The 26,078-nt window shown below is 39.2% G+C and overlaps 1 protein-coding gene across 4 annotated transcripts in view; it reads left to right on the top strand.

Moving 5' to 3' along the window:
• Positions 1 to 25,765, top strand: part of PIWIL2 (piwi like RNA-mediated gene silencing 2) — a 74,024-nt gene extending 48,259 nt beyond the window's left edge. For all 4 annotated transcript variants that reach the window (XM_059178477.1, XM_059178484.1, XM_059178495.1 and 1 more), the window contains 3 exons: positions 21,784 to 22,037; positions 22,650 to 22,757; positions 23,915 to 25,765. In XM_059178477.1, the coding sequence (XP_059034460.1) occupies positions 21,784 to 22,037; positions 22,650 to 22,757; positions 23,915 to 24,071 (519 nt within the window). In that variant the 3' untranslated portion in view covers positions 24,072 to 25,765. The remainder of the gene's footprint in view (positions 1 to 21,783; positions 22,038 to 22,649; positions 22,758 to 23,914) is intronic.
• Positions 25,766 to 26,078: the final 313 nt, after the last annotated feature.

Raw genomic sequence — 26,078 nt, 5'->3', positions numbered from 1 at the left:
ACTTGTGATCTCTCTCTGTCAAATAAATAAATAAAATCTTTAAAAAAAAAAAATGTTTGAATAAGAATTCAGATCTAGAAAAACTAAAAATGAGATAAATCTTGACAATAGTAAGCTCAAGTGAAAGCAGCTAGATATAAAAATGCGATTATTTTATATAGCATTTCATTCGAACTATCCAGAATAGGCAAATCATAAGGACAGAAAAGAGATTACTGGTTTCCAGAGAGTGAGAATGTGGGCAAGAATGGGGAGTAAGTGCTAATGAGTACAGGGTTCTTTTTGGTGATGAAAATATTACAGAATTAGTACATAGCTAGGTGAATATTATTGAAAACCACTGAATTATACTCTTCAAAATGGAGCATTTTAGGGGGTATAGTTCAGTGGTAGAGCATTTGACTGCAAAATGGAGCATTTTATGGTATGTTATTTATGTCAAATTTTAAAAAGATTTTACTTATTTATTTGACTAAGAGACAGCAAGAGAGAAAACACAAGCAGGGGGAGTGGAAGAGGGAGAAGTATGCTTTGGCTGAGCAGGGAGCCAGATGCGGGGCTTGATCCCAGGACCCTGGGATCTTGACCTGAGCCAAAGGCAGACACTTAATGACTGAGCCACACCCAGGCACCTCTATGTCAACTTTTTTTTAAATGAAGGAGAATCAATCACTGAACTCTACCTCTGAAACTAATAATGCATTATATGTTAATTGAACTTAAATTTAAAAAATAAGAAAAGGGGAATAAAATGAAAGCAAAATAAAATTGAAGTATTCCAATTTTAAAAAAGGAGAAATTAAGACATTTTCAGATAAAAACTGGAAAAATTTATCACTGGCACACCTGTCCTATGAGAAATACTAAAGGGAGTCCTTCATGTAGAAATGAAATAATGCTAGATTGTAATTTGTGTCCACATGGAGAAAGAAGTAGCACCAGAAAAGGTAACCATACAGATAAATATAAAAGAGAGCAAAATGTATTTTTGTCAGCTTTTCATACTCCATGATTTAAGAAACAACTGTTTAAAATAATAGATGTAAATCTGAATAGAAGTGTATACAAAGTGTAAAGATTGAATTTGTGTGGCAATTAAGGCACAAAGGAGAGGTGAGAGAATGGAGTCATATACAAAGCTTTTTAATATTGCTGAAATTTATATTAATTAACCAAATGATATTGTTCCAAGTTAATATGTTAGGTATAATCTCCAAGGAAAACACTAAGAAAAGAACTCTGAGGGGCACCTGGGTAGCTCAGTTGGTTAAGTATCTGTCTTAGGCTCAGGTCATGATTACAGGGTTCTGGGATCAAATCCTGCATCAGGCTCCCTGCTGGGTGGGGAGTCTGCTTCTCCCTCTCCCTCTGCCCCTCCTCTTGCTTGTGCTCATTCTCTCTCTCTAATAAGTAAAATCTTAAAAACAAAACAAAACAAAAATCCTACCTCTGAAAAATACAACAAAGGGAACAAGGAAATTAAAATGGTAACTAGACAATATCTGTTTAATAGAAAATAAGGCAGTTGTGGAAGAATAGAGGGACAAAATAGATATAAACCATGTAGGAAACAGTAATCTTACCCTATTAGTAATTACTTGGAAACGGACTAAACCTCCCACTCAAAAGAGATTAGAGAATGGATTAAGTGAAAAATACATGGTTGTAATTTCTGCAAGAGACACATTTTAGTGTCAAAGACACAGTGGGTTGAAAGTAAAAGTAAAAGGATAGAACAAGATTATATACAAGTCAAATAGTAACCAAAACAGAGATGGAGTGGCTGTACTATCAGATAGAACAGACTTTAAGATAACAATTGTTACTAGAGATAGGGAAGGACATTTTATAATGGCAAAATGTTAATCCGTGAGGAAGACCTAAAATACAAATACATAGGAACCTAACCCAAAATAGACCCCTCAAAATATATGAAACTAAAATTAACATAATTAAAGGCAAAAATAGAAAATTCAGCAGTGGCGCCTGGGTGGCTCAGTCATTAAACGTCTGCCTTTGGCTCAGGTCATGATCCCGGAGTCCCGGGATCAAGTCCCGCATCAGGCTCCCAGCTCCATGGGGAGTCTGCTTCTCCCTCTGATCTTCTCCTCACTCATGCTCTCTCTCACTGTCTCTCTCTCAAATAAATAAATAAAATCTTAAAAAAAAAAATCACACACATAAACTATTATAGCTAATAAATTAGTTCAGCCAGATTGAGGATATAGGATTAATATATATTAATCACTTGTACTTTTGTATACTAGCAGTGATCAAAAATGAAAGGAAACAGAAAAATTTTAACAAAAGGGTAAGACGCATGCTGAAAACTACAGAATGTCTTGAAAGAAATTGAAAAAAATGTAAATAAAAGGAAATACCTTACTTGCTCATGGATTGGAAGACCCCGTCCCTATTGTAAACTGATTTTTCACAAGAATGCCATTCAGGGGTGGAAAGAATGGTCATTTGAAGAACTGATGCTGGGACTCCTGGATATCCACATGAGAAAGAATGAAGCTGGATCCTTACCCCACACAAGGTACAAAATTAATTCCAAAGGATCAAGCACTCAAGTGTAGGAACTTAAACTTTAAAATTCTGGATAATAATGTAGGTGTAAATCTTTATGACTGTATATTAGACAATAGATAATGACACTGAAAGCAAAAGCAAGTAAAGAAAAAGATAAATTGGATTTCATCAAAATTAAATCTTTTTTACCTCAAAGGACACCATCAAAGTAAAAAGACAACCCATAGAATGGGAGGAATCATTCTTATCATATATCTGATAAAGGTCTACTTTCCAGAACATTGTAAAGAACTCTTATCCCTCAACAACAGAGAGACCAATTACCCAATTTAAAACCAGGAAACATTTGAATAGACATTTTTCCAAAGAGCATATACAAATAGACAAGAAACACTTAAGGGGTGCCTGGGTGGCGCATTTGCTTAAATTGCATCTGAGTCTTCAGCTCAGGTCATGATTTCAGGATTGTGAGATTGAGCCCCACACTGGGTTACATGGGGGGCAATGAGCCTGCTTAAGATTCTCTTTCTCCGGGCGCCTGGGTGGTTCAGTAGGTTAAAGCCTCTGCCTTTGGCTCAGGTTGTGATCCCAGAGTCCTAGGATCGAGCCCCACGTCAGGCTCTCTGCTCAGCGGGGAGCCTGCTTCCTCCTCTCTCTCTCTCCCTGCCTCTCTGCCTACTTGTGATCTCTGTCTGTCAAATAAATAAAATCTTAAAAAAAAAACAACACATGAAAAGAACTTAATGTAATTAATAGTTAGGGAAATGGGAATCATAATCATAACGAGGTACCACTTCACACCAAAACCAGATAAAGGCATTACAGTAAAGCCACAGACCAGTATCGCTCATGAACATAGATGATGCAGAAATCCTCAACAGGGGGCACCTGGGTGGCTCAGTGGGTTAAAGCCTCTTCCTTCAGCTCAGGTCGTGATCCCAGGGTCCTGGGATGGAGCCCTGCATCAGGTTCTCTGCTCAGCAGGGAGCCTGCTTCCTCCTCTCTCTGCCTGCTTCTCTGCCTATTGTGATCTGTCAAGTAAATAAATAAATTTTTTAAAAAAAATCCTCAACAAAATATTAGCAAAGCAAATCTAACTATATTTAAAAATTAAATAACCTTAACTGTACAGAGTTCAGTATTACCCTTCCAAATTCATGTCCACCTGGAACTTGCCCCCCACCCCCAGAAAGACTCTTGAGGTGCTTGACTAGTTCAGTCAGTAGAGCACGTGACTCTTGATCTCTGAGTGGTGATTTCAGGCCCCACACTGGGCATGGAGCCTACTTAACAGCAGCAACAACAACAACAACAACAAAAAACCTCTCACCATAAGATCCAGCAGTAGCTCTTAGTATTTACCCAAATGAGTTGAAAACTTATGTCAGTACAAAAACTTCCACAGAGTTGTTCATTGCAGCTTAATCCACAATTGCCAAAACTTTGGAGCAACAAAGATCTCCTTTAGTAGGTGAAATGAAAAGTAAACTGCGGTGTATCCAGGCAATGAATTTAAATGCATATTACAAAATGAAAAAAAGCCCATCTGGGAGACTACATACTGCATGACTCCAACTATAGTACACTCTCAAAAAGATAAAACTGTGGAGCCAGTAGAGAGATCAGTGGTTGCCAGAGGTTTGGGAGTGTGAGGAAGGGAAGGACAAATGGGGAGCGCAAGGGATTTTTAGGGCTCTGAAACTATTATATGTGATACTGTAATGATGGATACATGATGTCACGCATTTTTCAAAGCCTAAAGAATGTACAACACCATGTGAGCCCTAATGTAAATATAGTCTTTAGTTAATAACAATGTGTTAGTATTTGCTCATTAATTGTAACAAATATACTACCTTAATAGTTAATATGGTAATGGAGAAAAACTGAAGGTTGAAAGGGGTTATGTGGGAACTCTTGTATTGCCATCTCAGTTTTTGTTTTTTGTGTGTGTGAACTTATAAATGGTCTAAAAATAGTATTTTTTTCCCCAAGATTTTACTTCTGGGGCATCTGGGTAGCTCAGTTGTTAAGTCATTAAGTGTTTGCTCCGGTTATGATCCCAGGGTCCTGGGATGGGACCCCTCATTAGGCTCCCTGCTTAGCAGAAGGGCTGTTTCTCCCTCTCCCACTCCCCCTGCTTGCGTTTCCTCTCTTGCTGTGTCTCTCTCTGTCAAATAAATAAAATCTTTTAAAAAATAAATAAAGATTTTATTTCTTTGAGGACCGCCTGGGTGGCTCAGTTTGTTAAGTGTCTGCCTTTGGCTCAGGTCATGATCTTGGTCCTGGGATGGAGCTCCACATCAGGCTCCCTGTTCATTGAAGAGTCTGCTTCTCTCTCTGACTGTCCTCCCCACTTGTGCTCTCTTTCTCTCTCTGTCTCAAATTTTTTTAAAAAATCAAAAATTAAAAAAAAAAAAAAAAGATTTTATTTGAGAGAAGAGAGAGTATGAGTATGGGGGAGGGGCAGAGGGAGTACATCATGATCCATGTACAAGGTCATGATCCTAGAGTCCTGGAAAGGAGCCCCCGCACCAGGTACCCTGCTCAGTGGAGAGAGTCTGCTTGTGCTTCTCCCTCTTCCTCTGCCCTTCCCCTACTTGTGCACTTGGGCATGCACACTCTTTTTCTCTCTCAAATAAAATCTTTAAAGATTGAACAAAGGGTTCTTTAAACAGTTTAAGCAGTGTTCTTTAAAATCTTAAAAAAAAGATAACTCATGAAGGTTGCAAAATTCTATGAATATAAAACCTTTGAGTTCTATACCTTAAAAGAGTGACCTTAAGGCATAGCAAACTAAAAGCAAATAAAATTGTTCAAAAAAGGAAAAAAAAAAAAAAAGCACTTCCAAACCTAAGCCTTTTAGGTACCCTTGTGATATCAGCAAAACCAGCAACTGATGCCATGGTAAAAACAGATACAAAGGCCTGATTCATTTGTCTATGCCTCCATTCTTTTGCTGATGTTGCCTGGATTTAAGGCCTTCACCTAATGTGTATGTACTTTGTCCAGCTTTTCAGTTGTAAGATTTTTCAGAAATCCTGGTCTCAAGTGTCACATCTTGCGGGCAGGCTTTAAGCTCATTCATGGTTTGATTTAATGTCTGTATTTAGATTTATATCTTTAGTCCAGCCATTCTTGAACTTTCAGTCTAAGGAACCCTTTACATTTTTAAATATTAGTGAGTTTTTATTTAAGTAGTATATATCAATATTTATCATATTAAAAGTTAAAATTGAGGAAATGTTTAATGTTTTTTAGTTTACTTTAAAATAAGAAAAGAGGGGCGCCTGGGTGGCTCAGTGGGTTAAGCCGCTGCCTTCGGCTCGGGTCATGATCTCAGGGTCCTGGGATCGAGTCCCGCATCGGGCTCTCTGCTCGGCGGGGAGCCTGCTTCCCTCTCTCTCTCTCTCTGCCTGCCGCTCTGCCTACTTGTGATTTCTCTCTGTCAAATAAATAAATAAAATCTTTAAAAAATAATAATAATAAAATAATAAAATAAAATAAGAAAAGAAGTGCTGGTAAGGATGTGGAGAGAAAGGAACCATTGTGCACTGTGATGGAAATGTAAGTTGGTGCAGCCACTATGGAAAACATTTTGGAGGTTCCTCAAAAAATTAAAAACAGAACTACCATATGATTCAGCAATTCTCCTTCTGGCTGTTTACCTGAAAAAAAAAAAAAATGAAAACGCTAACTTAAAATGGTATCTGAAGCATTATTTGCAGTAGCCAAGATATGATGGGCCAACCTAATTGTCCATCAATGGATGAATACAGAAACTGTGGTATATATATTATAATCGAATATTACTCAGCTATTAAAAAAGAATGAAATCTTGCCATTTGCAGCAACATGGATGGACCTTGAGGGCATTGTGCTAAGTGAAATAAGTTGGGGGAAGAAAAATATCACATGAGTTTATTCATATGTATTGTCTTTTGTTTTTTTTCAAGATTTTATTTATTTATTTGACAGAGATCACAAGTAGGCAAAGAGAGAAGGAAGCAGGCTTCCTGCTGAGCAGAGAGCCCGATGCGGGACTTGATCCCAGGATCATGAGATCATGACCTGAGCCAAAGGCAGCGGCTTAACCCACTGAGCCACCCAGGTGCCCCTGTGTTGTCTTTTTTTAAAGATACATTTATTTAAGAGACAGTGCATGCACACAAGTGGGGGAGGGGGTAGAGGGGGAGAATCTTCAAGCAGCCTCCCTGCTGAACGTGGAGTCCACGTGGGACATGAAGCTTAACCAGCTTAACCAACCATGAGACATCCAGGCACCCCATACGTGTCATCTTGAAAAAAAAGTTCATTGAGAACAGATTGGAGTTCTCAGAGTTGGGGAGTGAGGAGAGTGGACAAAATGGTTGAAATGGGTCAAAAAGTACAAACTTCCAATTATAAAATTACATGAGTCATGGGGATGTAATGTTAGCAACTGTAGTTGATACTGTATGTTGTATGTTTGAAAGTTACTAACAGTAGATCTTAAAAGTTCTCATCACAAGAAGAAAATACTATAATTTATGAGGTGATGGATATTAACAAGATGGATTTTGCTGATGATTTTACAATATGTATAAATATGAAATAATTATATTGTATACCTGAAATTAGTCTCCTATGTCAACTGTACTCTAGTAAAAAATAGGATAAGTATAAACTCAGTATATGTTAATGACATGACATTTTTGTTTTTACTTTACTTATTTTTAAGTAACCTTTACGCCCAGCATGGGGCTTGAATTTCTAACCCTGAGATCAAGAGTTGCGTACCCTACTGACTGCACCAGCCAGATGCCCCAATAACATTTTTTTTAAAGATTTTTATTTATTTATTTGACAGAAATCACAAGTAGGCAGAGAGGCAGGCAGAGAGAGAGGAAGGGAAGCAGGCTCCCCATTCAGCAGAAAGCCTGATGTGGGGCTTGATAACAGGACTCTGGAATCACAACCTGAGCCAAAGGCAGAGGCTTTAACCCACTGAGCCACCCAGGCGCCCAATAACAACATTTTTAATTAAAGATAACTACTACCAAAATGTTTAGTGAGAAGAGAGCCATTGTTTTACATTTTTGCAAATGGCTTTAATGTTTGGGTTAGCAAAATGCAAGTAAATATTCTATATTTAGTCTTTTGTGATGTCATGCGTCATTTACTTCTGGAAAATTCTAGTATGTAATTTATGAGAGAATTACAGTGATAAATGACAGGTAATGTAGTAGTAGTATTGTGGTATAAAAATATTTTCGACTTTATGGACTTCCTAGAATGTTCCAAGGACTGCTGGTAGAGAAAGATGGGACCCAAAAGGACACACTCTGTAGTCAGTACTGTTCATCTGAGCTCCTAGACTTATCTCCAACTCTCTGCTTGGTCTCTCTACTTTGGTGTCTCAGGAGCCACTAAAACCTAGTGTTTGAGTATGGGTGCCAGTGTTTCCTTCTACTCAAGTGTGAAAATCAAAACCCAACTACATTCGTGACACTTGACTCAGCTTTATCTTTCATGATGAGTAATCACCACATGATAAGTTCCTTAGTTACTTAGCCTAAGCTTAAGAAGCTGGAACTCGGCTCTGATCAACCTTGTTGCTGCTGATGTGGTTCTGACTGTTGCTATGACTACATAGGGTTAGACCAGTTTTGCTAGTATTTGACTTTAGAGGCGGGAGGGCCAAGGAATTTCCTTTAGAATGAAAAGTTGCAGGCAGCTGTAGAATATGTGAATGTGGGTTCTTTCCGCTTTTCAGTTCCATCTTCACTTCTCTTTTCTCAGCTGAATTGGGACAAGATTGGGGTGGAGTGCTTACTCCAGCAAGTGATTATTATTTGGAGGAGTCCTCCAGACATCAGCTTGCCCTTCCTGTAACCACAATTGCCCATAGTTTGCCTGGCCTCTTCTTTTTTTTTTTTTTCCAATTTTTTTTATTGAGTAAAATACATATAACATAAAATATACTGTCTTAACTTTTTGATTAATACAGTTGATGGTTTTTTTTTTTTTTAAGATTATTTATTTATTTATTTATTTAACAGAGAGAGAGAGATCACAAGTAGGCAGAGAGGCAGGCAGAGAGAGGGGGGAAGCAGGCTCCCTGCCCAACAGAGAGCCCAATGTGGGGCTCAATCCCAGGACCCTGGAATCATGACCTGAGCTGAAGGCAGAGGCTTAACCCTCTGAGCCACCCAGGCACCCCCAGTTGATGGTTTTAAATGCATTTATAATGTTGTGCAGTTATCACTACCACAATCTCCATAGTTCTTTTTATCTTGTAAAACTGAAACGCCCTCTGTATCCAGACATGGAATTGCTTGATCATATGGTAAATCTTCTTTTTAATTTTTTGAAGAACTGCTGTACTGTATTCCACAGCGGCTATGCCATTTAATAATCCCACTGTGCACAGGGTTCCAGTGTCTCCACATATTGGCAATACTTGTCTTCTGTCTGTGCGTGTGTGTGTATGTGTGTATATATGTATATTTATATTTATATTGACCATCCTAATGGGTGTGAAGTGATATATTACTGTACTTTTGATTTTGCATTTCCCTAATTCTCTCTTCAATTCTGCCCTTCTCACATATTTCGATGCTCTGTTATCAGCTGTATAAATGCTTAGAATTGTTACATCATCTTGCAGTTTTGGAACCTTTTTTATTTTTATTTTTTTTAAATTTTATTTATTTATTTGACAGAGATCACAAGTAGGCAGAGAGGCAAGCAGAGAGAGAAGAAGGGAAGCAGGCTCCCCGCTGAGCAGAGAGCCTCATGTGGGGCCCGATCCCAGGACCCCAGGATCATGACCTGAGCCCAAGGCAGGGGCTTTAATCCACTGAGCCACCCAGGTGCCCCTGGAACCTTTTTTAATGTATAATGTCCTTTGCCTTTTGTAACTATTTCTGATTTCAAGTCTATTTTGTCTGATATTAGTATAAACATCCCTAGTTTCTTTCTTTCTTTTTGGGGAGGGTGGGGTAATGAGGGACAGAGAGAGAAGGAAAGAATAAATCTTAATTAGGCTCCACACTTAACACTGAGCCTGACAAAGGACTTGATCTTACAACCCTGGGATCAAGACTTGAACCAGAATGAAGAATTGCATCCTTTACTGACTGAGCCACCTAGGGTCCCCCCCCCCCAGTTTCTTTTTATTACTATTTGCACAGAATATCATTTTCCATTCTTTCACATTCAATCTACATGTATTTTTGGATCTAAAGTGAGTTTCTTGTAGATAGTGTATAGATGGATCATGTGGGGTTTTTTTTGTTTTTTTGGGTTTTTTTGGATCATGTGTTTTTAATTTTTTTTTTTTAAAGATTTATTTATTTGACAGAGAGAGATCACAAGCAGATGGAGAGGCAGGCAGAGAGGGAGATAGAGGGAAGCAGGCTCCCTGCTGAGCAGAGAGCCCGATGTGGGACTCGATCCCAGGACCCCGAGATCATGACCCGAGCCGAAGGCAGCAGCTCAACCCACTGAGCCACCCAGGCGCCCGGGATCATGTGTTTTTAATCTGTTCTGCCAGTCTTGGTTTTTTTTTTGATTGGAGAGTTTAATTCATTTACATTTAAAGTAATTACTAGGGGCGCCTGGGTGGCTCAGTGGGTTAAGCCGCTGCCTTCACCTCAGGTCATGATCTCAGGGTCCTGGGATAGAGTCCCGCATCGGCCTCTCTGCTCAGCAGGGAGCCTGCTTCTCTCTCTCTCTCTCTCTCTGCCTGCCTCTCCGTCTACTTGTGATCTCTGTCAAATAAATAAAATCTTTAAAAAAAAAAAATAAAGTAATTACTAATTAGGGGAGAAATTTTGTCCTTTTGCTGTTTGTTTTCTATGTATGCCTTCTAGCTTTTCTTGTCCTCCATTTACTGTATTAGTATCTTCTTTTGTGTTTAGTTCATTTTTTTGTTGTAAAATGATTACATTCCTTTCTCATTTCATTTTTAATTGTATAATTAACATATAGCATAATGATCCAACAATCTATACATCATGCTGTGTGCATCAGATTAAGTGTGCTGTTAATCCCCTTTTACTATTTCTTTTTTTTTTTTAAAGATTTTATTTATTTATTTGACAGAGAGAAATCTCAAGTAGACGGAGAGGCAGGCAGAGAGAGAGAGAGGGAAGCAGGCTCCCTGCTGAGCAGAGAGCCCGATGCGGGACTCGATCTAGGACCCTGAGATCATGACCCGAGCCGAAGGCAGCGGCTTAACCCACTGAGCCACCCAGGCGCCTCCGCCCCCCTTTACTATTTCAAGGATCTTCCCCACCCACCCTCTGGCAACTGACAATTTGCTGTATGTATTTAAGTGTCTGGTTTTTTGTTTGTCTCTCTTTTTTCTTTGTCCATTTGCTTGGTTTCTTAAATTCCACTTGTGAATGAAATTATAAGGTATTCGTCTTTCTCTGACTGACTTATTTCATTTAACATAATACCATCCAAGTCTGTTCATGCTGTTGCAAACGGCAAGATCTGTTTTTGTGGCTGAGTAATAATCCAGCATGTTGGGTGTCTCTGTGTGTATGTATACCACATTTTCTTTATCCATTCATCTGTCAGTGGACGCTTGGATTGCTTTGTATCTTGACTATTTTGCTTCCATAAACATAAGCGTCCTTATATCTTTTCAAATTAATGTTTATGCTTTCTTTGTATAAATACCCAGTAGTGCAATTACTGGATCATATTGTAATTTTATTTTCAATTTTTTGAGGAACCTCCATATTGTTTTCCACAGTGGCTGCACCACTTTGCATTCTCACCAGCAGTGCATGAGAGTTCCTTTTTCTCCACATCTTTACCAACACTTGTTATTTTTTGGGTTTTTGTTTTTATCTATTCTGACTGGTGTGAGGTAATATCTCATTGTATTTTTTTTCTTTTCTTTTTTTTTTTTTTTTTAAAGATTTTATTTATTTATTTGACAGACAGAGATCACAAGTAGGCAGAGAGGCAGGCAGAGAGAGAGGGGGAAGCAGGCTCTCCGCGGAGCAGACAGCCCGATGTGGGGCTCGATCCCAGGACGCTGGGATCATGACCTGAGCCGAAGGCAGAGGCTTTAACCCGCTGAGCCACCCAGGCACCCCTATCTCATTGTATTTTTGATTTGCATTTCCTTGATGAATAGTGATGTCGAGCATCATTTCATGTGTCCAGTGGCCATCTAAACATCTTTTCTGGAAAAATGTCTATTCAGATCCTCTGCCCATTTTTTTTCCCCCAGATTTTAAGTTGGCTCCATGCCCAGTGTGGGGAGTGAACTCATGACCTTGAGATCAAGAGTCATATGCTCTACTAGCTGAGCCAGCCAGGCACCCCCATCTGCCCATTTTTAAAAACTGGATGATTTGTTTTTTAGTGTTGTTTTATAAATTCTTTATATATTTTGGATTTTAACCCCTTATTGGATATATCATTTACCAGTACTTTCTCCCATTCAGCAGGTTGCCTTTTTGTTTTGTTGATGATTTCCCTCACTGTGCAAAGGCTTTTTATTTTGCTATAGTTCCAGTAGTTTAATTTTCCTTTTGTTTCCCATACCTGAGGAGACCTATCTAGAAAAAATATGGGTGATGTTAAAGAACTTAATACAAATTTCTTTATCTCACATCTTCTTTATCCATTCATCAGTTGATGACACTTGGGCTGCTTACTATATCTTGGCCGTTGTAAATAATGCTGCTGTAAACATAGGGGTGCATGTATCCCTTTGAATTGGTGTTTTTGTATTTTTTGAGTAAGTACCCAGTAGTGCAGTTGCTGGATTGTAGGGTAGTTCTATTTTTAACTTTTTTGAGGAAGCTCCATACTGTTTTCCACAGTGATTGCACCAGTTTGCATTCCCATCAGACAGTGCACAAAGGTTCCTTTTTCTCCACCTCTCTATCATCTATTTCTTCTGTTGTTGATTTTAGTCAGTCTGCCAGGCGTGAGGTGATATCTCATTACAGTTTTGATTTACATTTCCCTGATGATAAGTAATGTTGAGCATCTTTTCATGGATTTGTTAGCCATTTGTATGTCTTTTTTTTTTTTTAGGATTTTTTTTATTTTTACTTATTTGAGAGAGAGAGGAGAGCACAAACTGGGGAGTGGCAGGCAGACACAGAGGGAGAAGCAGGCTCCCCACTGTGCAGGGAGCCAGACTTGGGGCTCAGTCCCACAACTCTGGGATCATGATCCAAGCCAAAGGCAGACGCTTAACCAGCTGAGCCACCCAGGATCCCAGCCATCTGTATGTCTTCTTTGGAAAAATGCCTGTTCATATATTCTGCCCATTTTTAATGGATTATTTTGGGGTGTTGAGTATTACAAGTTCTTTATATATTTGGATACTAACTCTTTATTGAATATGTCATTTGCAAATATCCCCTCCCATTTCATAGTTTCCTGTTTAGTGTTTTGTTTTGTTTTTTTTAATTTTATTTATTTGACAGGCAGAGATCACAAGTAGGCAGAGAGGCAGGGAGAGAGAGGAGAAAGCAGGCTCCCCGCTGAGCAGAAAGCTGGATGTGAGACTCAATCCCAGGACCCTGGGATCACGACCTGAGCCAAAGCCAGAGGCTTTAACCCACTGAGCCACCCAGGTGCCCCTCCTGTTTAGTTTTGTTGATTGTTTCCTTCACGGTGCAGAAGCCTTTTATTTTGATACAGTCCTGATAGTTTATTTTTGCTTTTGTTTCCTTTGTGTCAGGAGACATAATCTAGAAAAATATTGCTACGGTTGATGTCAGAGATATTACTGCATGTGCTTTTTTATAGGACTTTTATGGTTTTGGGTCTCACATTTAGGTATTTAATCCATTTCAAGTTTATTTTTGTGTATGTGTGAGAAAGTGGTCTAGTGTCTTTCTTTTGCATGTTGCTGTCCAGTTTTCCCAACACCATTTGTTGAAGAGACTGTCCTTTTCCTATTGGATATTCTTTCCTGCTTTGTCAAGGGTTAATGGCTATATATAGTTATAGGTTTATTTCTGGGTTTTGTTTTCCGTTCTATTGATCTATATGTCTATTTTTGTTTCTGTACCGTACTGCTCTGATTACTACAATTGTCTGGAATCGTGATGCCTCCAGCTTTGCTTTGCTTTTTCAAGGTTTCTTTGGCTATCCAGGTTCTATCGTGGTTCCATACAATTTTTCAGGATTGTCCTGGCTCTGTGAATAATGCTATTGGTATTTTGATAGAGACTGTGCTAAATGTATAGATTTTTTTGGCTAGTATAGACCTTTTATAACAATATTTGTTCTTCATACCCATGAACGTGGAATGTCTTTCCATTCCCCTACTATTGTTGTATTATTGTCAGCTTTTTCCTTTATGTCTGTTAATAGTTGCTTTATGCATTTAGGTGCTCCCATGTTGGGTGCACAACTATTTACAATTGTTATATCCTCTCCTCAGATTGTTCCCTTTATCATTATGTAGTGTCCTTTGTCTCTTGCTACAGTCTTTATTTTATTTAAAGATTTTATTTATTTGACAGACAGAGATCACAAGCAGGCAGAGAGGCAGGCAGAGAGGCAGGTAGAGAGAGAGGAAGGGAAGTAGGCTCCCAGCTGAGCAGTGGACTTGGTGCTGAGTCTGGTGGGCCCAGTCTCACTACCCTGAGATCATGACCTTAACTGAAACCAACTGAGCCACCTAGGTGCCCCTACTTGTTTTATGGTTGTTCTAATAGTTTTTCTCTGTGCCTTTCTTTTCTTGCTCTTTTGCCTTATGGTTTGATGGCCTTCTTCAGTGATATGCCTGGATTCCATTTTCTTTATTTTTTGTGTATCTATTTGTTGTTGCTGTTAGGTTCGTATATAATATCTTATGGGTTGCTTAGGTTTGAACTCATTAAAAAAGCACTAAATTTTTATCCCCCCCCCCAACCACAGTGTATGTATAGGTTGTCTTAATTTTATTTCGTGACTCCTTTGGCTGATATTTATAGGTATAATTGATTTTATTGCTTTTGTGCTTTAACTTCTATACAGGTTTTATAAGTGCTTACTCTATTTGTGTTATATGTTTGCATTTATCTTTGAATTTTTTTCCTTTCATAATACTCTTTTTTTAAAAGATTTTATTTATTTATTGAGAGAAGGAGTGAGAGCATGAGAAGGGAGAAGCAGACTCCCCAAGGAGATGTGGGATTCGATCCTAGAACTCCAGGATCATTACCTGAGCTGAAGGCAGTGGCTTAACCAACTGAGCCACCCAGGCATCCCCTTTTCATAATACTCTTAATGCTCTTATGACCTTTTCTGTTCACTCAAAGAATTTCATTTAATGTTTCTTAAAAGGTTTGTCTAATGGTGATGAACTTCTTTAAGTTTCTTTTCATCTGTGAAACTCTTTATCTCTCCTATTTTGTTTTTTTTTTGTTTGTTTTTTGTTTGTTTTTGTTTTGATTTTTAAAGATTTTATTTATTTATTTGACAGAGAGAAATCACAAGTAGACAGGCAGGCAGAGAGAGAGAAAGGGAAGCAGGCTCCCTGCTGAGCAGAGAGCCCGATGCGGGACTCGATCCCAGGACCCCGAGATCATGACCCGAGCCGAAGGCAGCGGCTTAACCCCCTGAGCCACCCAGGTGCCCCTATCTCTCCTATTTTGAATGATAACCTTGCTGGGTAGAGTATTCTTGTATGGAGATCTTTTCCTTTCAGTAATTTGAATATCTCACATCACTCTCTTCTGGTCTGCAACGTTTCTGCTGAAAAATCAGCTGATGGGGTTTACATGTCCACACTAAGATATGGACCTCCTTGAGTTGACTTTGTTGGGGGTGCCCTCATTTCCTTTTATGTATGTTTAGTAGCTATTTTCTATGTGGTTAGTATGGGGATTACATTTAACTTCCTAAAGTTCTAACACTCTTAATTTGAATGTATAGTAGTTTAACTTCAATAACATATTAAAAGCTCTGCTCCTTGCAGGTCTGTCTCTAGCTCTTTATATATAAGTATATATAGATAAAAAATATATCTAAAATTTATTATATATTTTGACATTTGATGTCAAAAAGTATAGGTATCTTTATTTATAAATAAATAAATATGCCCCAAAACGTAGACTGATAATCCTTTTAGATACATTTGTGTTTAAATTTTGTAAAAAACAAGATTTAGAGTTATAAACCAAAGGTAAATGGCACTAGGTTGTAGACTAATGCTTCTTTTTTAAATTACTAGTCTTACGAATACTGTAGAAAAATTTAAAATGTAGTACCAACCATCATTACAATAATACTTAACCTTTATTGAAATCTTTATTTCTTCGCACAGCTACACATTACTATTAGGTATTCTTCTATTTCATCCTCTAGGACTCTTTGAGCATTTCTTGCATGGCACGTCTTCAAGTTTGCTGTTTTCTTTTGCCTATTCAGATCTGCAGTTGAATCTGTCTAGGGAATTTTCATTTCATTTATTGTACTTTCCAACGCTAGAAGTTATTTTTCATTACTTTTTAGGTGTTCTTTTCATTAATATTTCCACTTTTTTTTTACTTTGTTCACATCTCCCTTTGGTTCTTTGAGCATCTTTAAAACCATTGTTTTAAGGTCTTTGGTCAGCATAACTGCTGGTCTTTGTCAGCAACGGTTTCTGTTGATTTAATGTTTTCCTTTAGGCGTACTTTCCTCTTTCTTTTTTTGCCTGTGAGTTTTGTTGAAAACTGGACATTTGAATCTAATGTTGTAACTTTGGAAATCAGATTCTTCCCCTTCTTCAAGGCTCTGCTGGTTTTTGTTAGTTTTCTTTTTTTTTATTGCTATAGGTTATGACTGTGCTGAAACTTAAGGTCTTTTAAGTTCTTTTTTGCACATTTCTGTGTCTGGACATGCATTGTCACTTCCTGATTATTTACATATATGCAGTTGTTTTTGAATGTCTAGTTTCAGTGTTTGACCCCCCAAAGAGGAGAAAGAGCAAAATGAATGGCACTTACCCATTAAAGCCTCTGGAAGTCACTTTTTTTAAATTTCTTTTTAAGATTTTATTTATTTATTTGACAGAGATCACTAGACAGAGAGAGAGAGGAGGAAGCAGGCTCCCTGCTGAGCAGAGAGCCTGATGTGGGGCTTGATCCCAGGACCCTGAGATTATGACCTGAGCTAAAGGCAGAGGCTTTAACCCACTGAGCCACCCAGGCACCCCATGGAAGTCACTTGTGCTGGAGAGATAGATGTAGCAAGAATGGCTGCCTGCCTCTTCGCATGCACATGATCAGAAGCAGCAATCAGGGGCGCCTGGGTGGCTCAGTGGGTTGAGCTGCTGCCTTCGGCTCAGGTCATGATCTCAGGGTCCTGGGATCGAGTCCCGCATCGGGCTCTCTGCTCAGCAGGGAGCCTGCTTCCCTCTCTCTCTCTCTGCCTGCCTCTCCATCTACTTGTGATTTCTCTCTGTCAAATAAATAAATAAAATCTTTAAAAAAAAAAAAAAAAAAAAAAAAAGAAGCAGCAATCAGAGCACAGATCCTGGGATTGAAAGGATAGTGCCCTGAAGCGTGGGTGAGCATGGGGATAGGGCTGCTTTTTTTTTTTTTTTTAAGATTTTATTTATTTATTTATTTTATTTGTCAGAGAAAGAGAGAGAGCACAAGCAGGCAGAGTGGCAGGCAGAGGCAGAGAGAGGGGGAAGCAGGCTCCCCGCTGAGCAAGGAGCCCATCGCAGGACGGGATCCCAGCACCCTGGGATCATGATGACCCCAGCCAAAGGCAGCAGCTTAGCCAATTGAGCCATCCAGGCATCCTGATAGGGCTGCTTTTATACTGAGAGTAAGAAATAACCTGCACTTCACTGTCCCAAGTCTTCCTGAGAAGTTGCAAGCCTTCAATGAATTCTATCTAGAGTTCCAAAACCGTTTACAGCAGGTGGATTCTGCTAGTGCATTTGTTAAGGAGGGGTGGGGGAAGACAAATTCCTTATCCTTCCTCCTCCACCACCTCCCAAGAATCCTGTCAATCTGGTCTGTTTTGGATAACAATTTCTCCAGCCTCGGGCCTCCTCTTCCTGCTACCCATACTCATTCTTGGCATTTGTCTCTCGGATCTTTTAGAGATTCACTGCTCATCTTTGAAGGCTCCTCTTTGTTCAAGTCAGTTTATCAAGGCTTTCTTGCATCTGCTGGTCTTTGATAGTCCCATATGGAAGGGTGTTTTTTTTTTTTTAGGATTTTATTTATTTGTTTGTTTATTTTAGGAGAGACTGTGTGCACACCTGTGCAAGCAGGGGGAGAAGCCAAGGGAGAAAGAACCCTAAGGACTTCAAGCTGAGTATGGAGCCCAGTGTGGGTCTCAATCCTACAGCTACAAGATCATGACCCTAGCCGAAACCGAGGGTCAAACACTTAACTGACTGAGCCACCCAGGCATCCCTGGGAGTGTGATTTTTATAGTTTGATTTCTTTGTGTGGTACCGTAAGAATGAAGGTTTTTGGTGTCTTTTGACATTCTGAACTTGAAGTGTTCTAGTCCTAATACCCATTCTTAATCATCTTTGATCTTTTTTTACTTTTTAATTTTTTTTAAGATTGTATTTATTTATTTGAGAGAGAAAGAGAGAACTATTGAGAGATAACCTGAGCGGGGGAGGAGAAGCAGGCTCCCTGCTGAGCATGGAGCCTGATGCAGAGCTTGATCCCAGGACCCTGGGATCATGACCTACGCCAAAGGCAGATGCTTAACCAACTGAGCCACCCAGGCTCCCGATCTGTTTTTTCAGATGGTCGCCTGAGTAGTTTTTCAAATGTGTAACTGATCATATAGTTGTCTCTAGTAATTTTCTTACCCTTTCTCCAGCTGTAATCTAGGCCTTTGCTTATGTTTTACCTGGAATCCTTTTATCCTTCTCTGCTGTCTCAATTGTCTCCTGATTTTTCATTACACCTTTTACTGAGGCATAATGATCATTTTTCTCTCTCCAGATGACACGTTTTATGCTTTTCTATTCTTACAGTGTTTTGCTTACACCTTTATAATGTTATTTATAATTTGTCACTAGCATTTACTTTATATATCTGTCTCCCCAGTTTTACTTTGGGTTCCATGAATATTTGGGTTGTATCAAAGTAATTTTTTAATTTTCTGAGACAAGCACAATTGCTTTATTTAGTGGCTTTGAGTGCTCTATGAATGAATGAATGGGATCAAGCCCCGCCTGCACTGGGCTCCCCTCTCAGCAGGAAGCCTGTTTCTCCCTCTGCCCCTGCCTGCTGCTCATCCTGCTTGTGCTCTCTATCAAATAAATAAATTAAATCTTTTTAAAAAAACGTGATTTGTCTTATGTCCTGATCCTTGTCTAGACCATAATCATCATTTATAGAATGAGGAGACTGGATTAGATGACCTAGAAAAGTTACCATTGTTAACTATTATTATTAGGCTTTTAAGCTCCTTGATAACAGGAATCATGTCTTTTCACTTCTACTGGCAGCTTATATAGGTCCAAGTATAATATCTCACACTCAGTGGTTGGTTAGCAAATTTTAAAGAAAGAGGTGATATCAATGAATACTTCAGATGAATTTGTTTCTATTTTTCACTCCATTGATCTCATTATGTCCCTTCTTTGTGCTTCGAATACCTGTGTTTCCCTGACCTAGCTGGTTCTCAACAGCTTTTAAAAATAAATGTAGTTGGCCATTGAGTAACACAGGGGTTAGGGGCATCAACCCCCTCCATCATGCAGTCAAAATTCTGTGTATAACTTTTGACTTCTCAGAAACTTAACTACCAATATCCTGCTATTGACCAGAAGCCTTACCAATAACATAAACAGTAGATTTAACACATGTTTTGTGTGTTAAATGTATCACATGCCGTAATCTTACAACAAAGTAAGCTAGAGAGAAGAAAATGTTAAAATCATAAGGAAGAGAAAATGCACTTAAAATACTGCACTGTATTGGAAAAAATTAATGTATAAGTGGACCCACACAGTTCAAACTTGTGTTGCTCAAGAGTCAACCAAATATACTTTTTACTTTATCTCTCTTAACAACCCTGACAAGGTAAAGTCCATTTTTCAACTGAGGAAACAGTGTTCAAGATCATAGCCAAGGGACAGTAGAATCAGACTCAGTCCCAGATCTCCTGACCCCAGATCCAGTGTCCTTCCTCTGTGTTTCCTTACCTGTGAATTGAGAGTTTTTTCCTAATACCTGGGGTATCCACCTTTTAACACTGTGTATCAGTAAAAGGTCTTTGAGAAGTTACAGAAATGTGTTAACTTTAGCAAAATGGGAATTAGCTGATAAAATTACAGAGAGTCTCAGGACGGCTGAGAAGGTTTAGCATCAAGCTGGGAAATGGACAGGAGCCAGGGTAGCTCCAAAGGTTCCAGAAGCAAGGACCTAAAGAGATACCACCACAAAGGGTCCAAAATCCAAGCAGTTTTCTTCTTCTTTTTTTATTTTAAAGATTTATTTATTTATTTGTCAGAGAGAGCAAGCGTGAGCACGAGCAGAGGGAGCAGCAGGCAAAGGGAGAAGCAGACTCCCCACTGAGCAGGGAGCCCCATGTGAGACTTGATCCGAAGAGCTTGGGATTGTGACCTGAGCTGAAGGCAGAAGCTTAATCGACTGAACCACCCAGGAGTCCCCCAAGTGATTTTCATTCTCTGCTCAAGATTCCGAGCAAGGAGGAACGTAGTGTTGATGTGACTTGAGTCATCTTTATGTCCTTTGGTTAGTGGTTCTCAGCTGGGGGCAGTGGCAGTGTCTAGAGGCATTTTTAGTTAAAACTGGGGGCAATTGCTCTTGGCACCTAATGGGTAGAGGCCAGGAATGCTAAATATCCTGTAGTGTCAGCCCCTGCAAAACAAAATTATCTAGCCCCGTCACATCAGGAGTGCTGAAAAACCTTGGATAAGGGGAATGCACCTAGATTAATAGTCCTCCCAGACTTATCCTTTTGGGGGTAAGAGAAAACTGAATGTTCTTACCAAAAAAGGTAGAATAGATGCTGGACAGCCAAAGATAACACACGAAAAAAGTAGTACAAACTGGAGCACTAATGTCAGTTTTGGACTGTCAAGATGAGTACACATTTGTAAATGAAATACTTGAGGTGTTGTTAGAAAGAAAGAGACACTTATAAAATATTTGAAGTTCTAAACTTAAATTCCAGAAATATTCTAAATGGTTACATTTAAAAAGTATTCTTTGAATTGAACTTAAAAAGAGTAATGTATAAAGAATGAATAGTGTTAAGAAAAAAGAATGTATAGTCTGTGTGTATATTTAGGTTTGTTTTGTTTTGTTTTTTTAAGATTTTTATTTATTTGAGAGAGAGACAGAGAGAGCACGAGAGGCGAGAAGGTCAAAGGGAGAAGCAGACTCCCCATGGAGCTGGGAGCCCGATGCGGGACTCGATCCCGGAACTCCGGGACCGTGACCTGAGCCAAAGGCAGTTGCTTAACCAACTGAGCCACCCAGGCGCCCCAGTAATTTAGGTTTTTGAGGGGAATTGTGAATAACCTATACCATGCGATTAGAATCGAACTGCCACTTACTGTGAGTCAAACTAAAGCACTTTTCAGGGAACTTCTAGTTTAAAATAGAACAGCTTATTCTCTTGAACCATTGAAATCAAATCCAGCTAGAACATAATTATATTCTCTAATAGGAAGCACATTATTCTTCAAACTGATTCAAGCCAGCATCCAAATTTGATTTGGATCCATAAATAACTTACCATGACTTTTTGCTAACTAATTACTTAAAGTAAAAATATTTAATGTTATACCTTTATGTTTAATGTTATCCTTTAGGATAATATTTAGTAAAGGACCTTTTCACTAATTAGCAACTTCAGATGTTACTTACATACAAAAAATGTGAAAATGGTAGATTTGTAGGATGTGCAGTCATATGTGCATTTCTCTACCTTGTTCTTTGCCTAGACAGTAATTCATGTTAAATCCAAATCATAGGAAGATTGATTCACCCCATAATTTTCCTACCATTCCTTTTAACTTTGAGTATGTGCCATAGTATGTGACGCATCACTGGCTTATTTTTGCTTTCATATTTTATAACACCTTCTTTGTACCAGGTCTGTTTTACTACCCTCAGGAAGTCTAGAAGTGACTAGAATCTTTTCTCCTTTCCCTTCTGATATGGTGGTTTGGTCCCTCCATCAGAGGGATCTGCTGCCAGATCTCCAGGCTGTGTACTGAGTGAGCCTCTTCCTGCCTGCAGTCATTAACCCCAGACCCCACAGTTCACCTCAGCGTGGTGTCCATTGCAGGTGAATCACTGTCTCCCAGAGAAGATCGTGGTGTACCGTGATGGAGTGTCTGATGGCCAACTGAAGACAGTTGCCAACTACGAGATTCCTCAGCTACAGAAGTGTTTTGAAGCTTTTGAGAATTACCAGCCCAAGATGGTAGTATTTGTAGTTCAGAAGAAAATCAGCACTAATCTGTACCTGGCTGCTACTGAGCACTTTGTGACTCCCTCCCCTGGGACTGTGGTAGATCATACCATAACAAGCTGTGAGTGGTAAGTGGGGGAAAACATTATATTTCAATAAAAGTAGGTGTTAAGAGTTATCTGTTCCCTAGGTATTGGAATGGGGAGGTTGCCTAGAGAGATATGGAATGGAATCCTCAGAGATTTTGCTATTATAAAATATTTTCAAAAGGATTAAAAAGAAAACAACAATAAAGCTTTTACCTCTTAAATATAAATATTCAGTATTTATAAAGTAGTTATTTATAAATATACTTTTATATACTTTTTTATATATAAAATAGATGTATATAGAATATAAATATATTTATGTAAATATATGAATGCATATAATAAATATAAATAAATATAAGTATTTATAAATATTCAGTATAAAATACTAAATGCACATTCTTTTCCTAAGGTCGAATATGCTTTTTTAATCTTCTGCACACAGTTTTGGTAGTTACTGCTACCACTCTTAAATAGCCTGTTGAATCTGGAAACCTGAGCTGTAATCATGGTGGTCTGTGTGTGTCTTTGATCCAGTCATTTGAGCTTTCTGAGCCTTAGGTGAAGGAGCCAAAATGATCACCAAGATCTTTTCCAGCTTTCTGTAGCCAGATCTGACCGTATCATTCCTTTGTACTTTTTCCTTCCTAGGGTAGACTTCTACCTTCTTGCTCATCACGTACGGCAGGGTTGTGGCATTCCTACCCACTATATCTGTGTTCTCAACACTGCAAACCTGAGCCCTGATCACATGCAGAGGTGAGCTGACCTGTCATTTACTCTTTCTCTCTTTTTTTTTTTTTAAAGATTTTATTTATTTATTTGACAGAGAGAAATCACAAGTAGACGGAGAGGCAGGCAGAGAGAGAGAGAGGGAAGCAGGCTCCCTGCTGAGCAGAGAGCTGGATGCGGGACTCGATCCCAGGACCCTGAGATCATGACCTGAGCCGAAGGCAGCGGCTTAACCCACTGAGCCACCCAGGCGCCCCTACTCTTTCTCTCTTGTAATTAATTCTGCAGCTGGCTAAGATGGGGTTAATCCCCTCCCCCTCAAACATTTACCCTTTGAGTTTCTTCTTATCTTTCATGCTAATGGTATCTTTTTGAAGGTGGATTGGTCTGTATTGTGCACATTAAAATTATTTTAAGAGCTTCATTTTTTTTTAAGATTTTATTTATTTATTTGGCAGAGAGAGGCACACATTAGAGAGAGGGAACACAAGCAGGGGGAGTGGGAGAGGGAGAAGCAGGCCTCCCGCTGAGCAGAGAGCCTGATGCCGTGCTGGATCCCAGGACCCTAGGACCATGACCTGAGAGCCGAAGGCAGAAGTCCAATGACTGAGCCACCCAGACTCCCCCATAAAGCAACTTTTGAGATCCAATGTTTTGGGGCTCAGGTTATATCAGTAGTTTGCTGGGGTGGTACCTTCTGCAGCCTCTTACTGAGAGGAAAAAAAGTTCTGTTGTTTACCTTTTTTTAATTTTTTTTTAAAGATTTATTTATATGTCAGAGAGGAATGGAGGGGGAGAGAGCACAAGTAGGACCAACAGCAGGCAGAGAGAGAAGCAGGCTCCCCACTGAGCAAGGAGCCTGATGCAGGACTTAGACCCTGGGATTATGACCTGAGCCAAGGCACATACTTAAATGATGGAGCCACCCAGGTGCCCCACCTTGTTTTGATCTAAAGATGGGGCACCTAAAGTGAGGGAATTTACCCATGTTACCCATGTCCTCTTAACTTACAAATAGTGGAAAGGAAGTAATTCCACTTAATGATTCCCCAAAGTTGTATCATGTATTTCTCAGTCCCCTGGTTTTTTGAAAAGTATGCTGTGTGTCATACACCCATTTCATAATCATGTCCCAGATTGAAGGCGGAGAGTCCTACAGATCATATTTTCTTCTTGGCCTACAGGTTGACTTTCAAACTGTGTCACATGTACTGGAATTGGCCCGGTACCATCAGAGTTCCAGCTCCTTGCAAGTATGCCCACAAGCTCGCTTTCCTGTCAGGACAAATCTTGCATCACGAACCAGCCATCCAGCTATGCGAGAACCTGTTCTTCCTGTGACTGGACCACCAGACTGTGGGCTGGTTAGGGAGGTTAGAGTTCTGAACTCGGCGGGACTCCTGCAGGAGCAAGAGAGACTGAAGGGGTTTTTGTGTTGGTGGGTTTTTTTCATCGACCCAGTAGAATAAGATATTTTTTCTTCTTTTTTTTTTTTCTCTTTTATACCTGATAGCACCAAGAAATAAGTTCCATTCTAATTATCAGCTGGAAATTGCCTTGTGGTCTTTGTAGATCAAGTGCAGGCAGCACTGTTCCTGCGTAGATGGAGAGGTGGATGTGGGGGAGCCTCTAGGAGCCTCTGCAGCCAGCATGCCCTGTGCAGACCTGCGGGAGCAGTACTTACACCTCGGAAGTCCTGCTGACTACGCAGTTCCCATTTCTGGCGCCAGAGGTGATAATGAATGAAGTCATTTCAGGTTTCTTACAGTAGAGAGTTATTTTATTTGGGCAACTGAGAAAGGTAATAAAAAGGCTGAGGCAAAGTTTTTCAAGATACTGCTATTGCTGGCAAGTGTGAAAGGCACGTAGTAAAACCAGCTGGTGGCATAGTCAGGCCCTTCTGACCTAATCTTGTCTGGGGACAGAGTTTATGACACCTGTGAAGGAGTTGGCTTTGAAGCTTTTGAAAGAGGCCTTGAACAATTCCTTAGCCTCCTGAGAGAGGCCAGATAGTTTTTTTCTGTATATTTTAGTTGCTTTACTGTGTCCCATGTTGATTTCTTCTTAAACCCCTCACCCCCAACACACATTTGCTCTGTTACTGATCTTTAATAAGCTTCAGCTTTTAAATTAAGAATCAGAACATGGTGAAATTCAACAGGTAGGAAGGTTCCTGACAGAGTGAGCCTTTCTTAAACCTTTCTCCCGGATGTGTGGCCTTCTTTTCGTTGTGTTTGTAAATGGAATCACTCATTTTCCTTGCTCAATAACCTATTCCTGGGTCTTGGCTCATTTCGCTAGGAATTTTTCTGAATCCAGCTTAAGATTTCCAGAAGTCAGCTTTGGAAATCATGACACTCCTGCCAAAGTTCAGCCATTTCAGCTTCAAAAGTTGTCACTCTGCCTGTGGGTTTTTTTGTGTTTATTTTTCCCTGTTTTAAAATCTCCTAACCCCTTTGGGGTTAATTCCATTTTAACTTGCTTTAACTGGTTTTAAAAGCCAGTTTTATTTAAACTTTTTGAATTTGCTTTTATTTATATTTTGGTGTAATGGCATGGAGGGGACAAAGCAGAAATTCCCATTTTATATGACAGTGTGTGAGAAGACAAAGTTTAGCATAAAAAACTCCTTAGAAAAAGAAAACCAAGCAAGTTTTCAGTTTGTTGTGGTGCCCAGCCTCTGCTTCAAAGTTGTGTTGAAGAACTTTGAGTGTTGATAGTCCTTAAGTGCACTTCTGGTGTCGTTTGGAGGGTAGGACACAGGGTAAGGCTAAGGCCTGGAATTTAAAACCACTGAATCAAACAAATTGGATCACTGGTCTCTGGCTTAACTGATCAGTTTTCTGATTCTCTTCAGAAGCATTTTGAATTTTGAATTTTTCTTTTGAAGTTGGATTTCCTAATACTCATTTTCTCTTATATAATCAGAAAAGACAAATGCTTGAATATAATACAAAAATTTCTTCACTTTTTATTCCTATTTTCTTGCTTTTTCAGTCTCAGTGTGAAATGATTGGGCTGTGGTGTGGGAAATAAATAAAAACAAATTTGTATAAATGTAAATTTGTGTTTGAGATAGTGCTGTTGATATATTGATATAGTTCTTTTCCTTTCTAGAACTGCAACACTTGTTAGAATTGTTAGTTTATTATTCAGTATGCAAGATGCAGCTCCAGTATTAGTAGCAAGGTAATTTCACTGGGACCTGGTAGTAAGATTTCTTGAAAAAGTCACTAACAGTCTTCTGGAGTGATAGAGGGATGTGTCTGTGTGCGTGTGTGTGCGTGTGTGTGCATGTGTGTGTGTGTGTGTGTGTTATCTTGTTATTCAAATCTCTTTTCCCATCAG

Source organism: Mustela lutreola, chromosome 1 (assembly GCF_030435805.1).
Source record: "Mustela lutreola isolate mMusLut2 chromosome 1, mMusLut2.pri, whole genome shotgun sequence".
Lineage (NCBI taxonomy): Eukaryota > Metazoa > Chordata > Mammalia > Carnivora > Mustelidae > Mustela > Mustela lutreola.
Note: the sequence above shows the minus strand (reverse complement) of the source record. Positions and strands in the feature narration are given on the sequence as shown.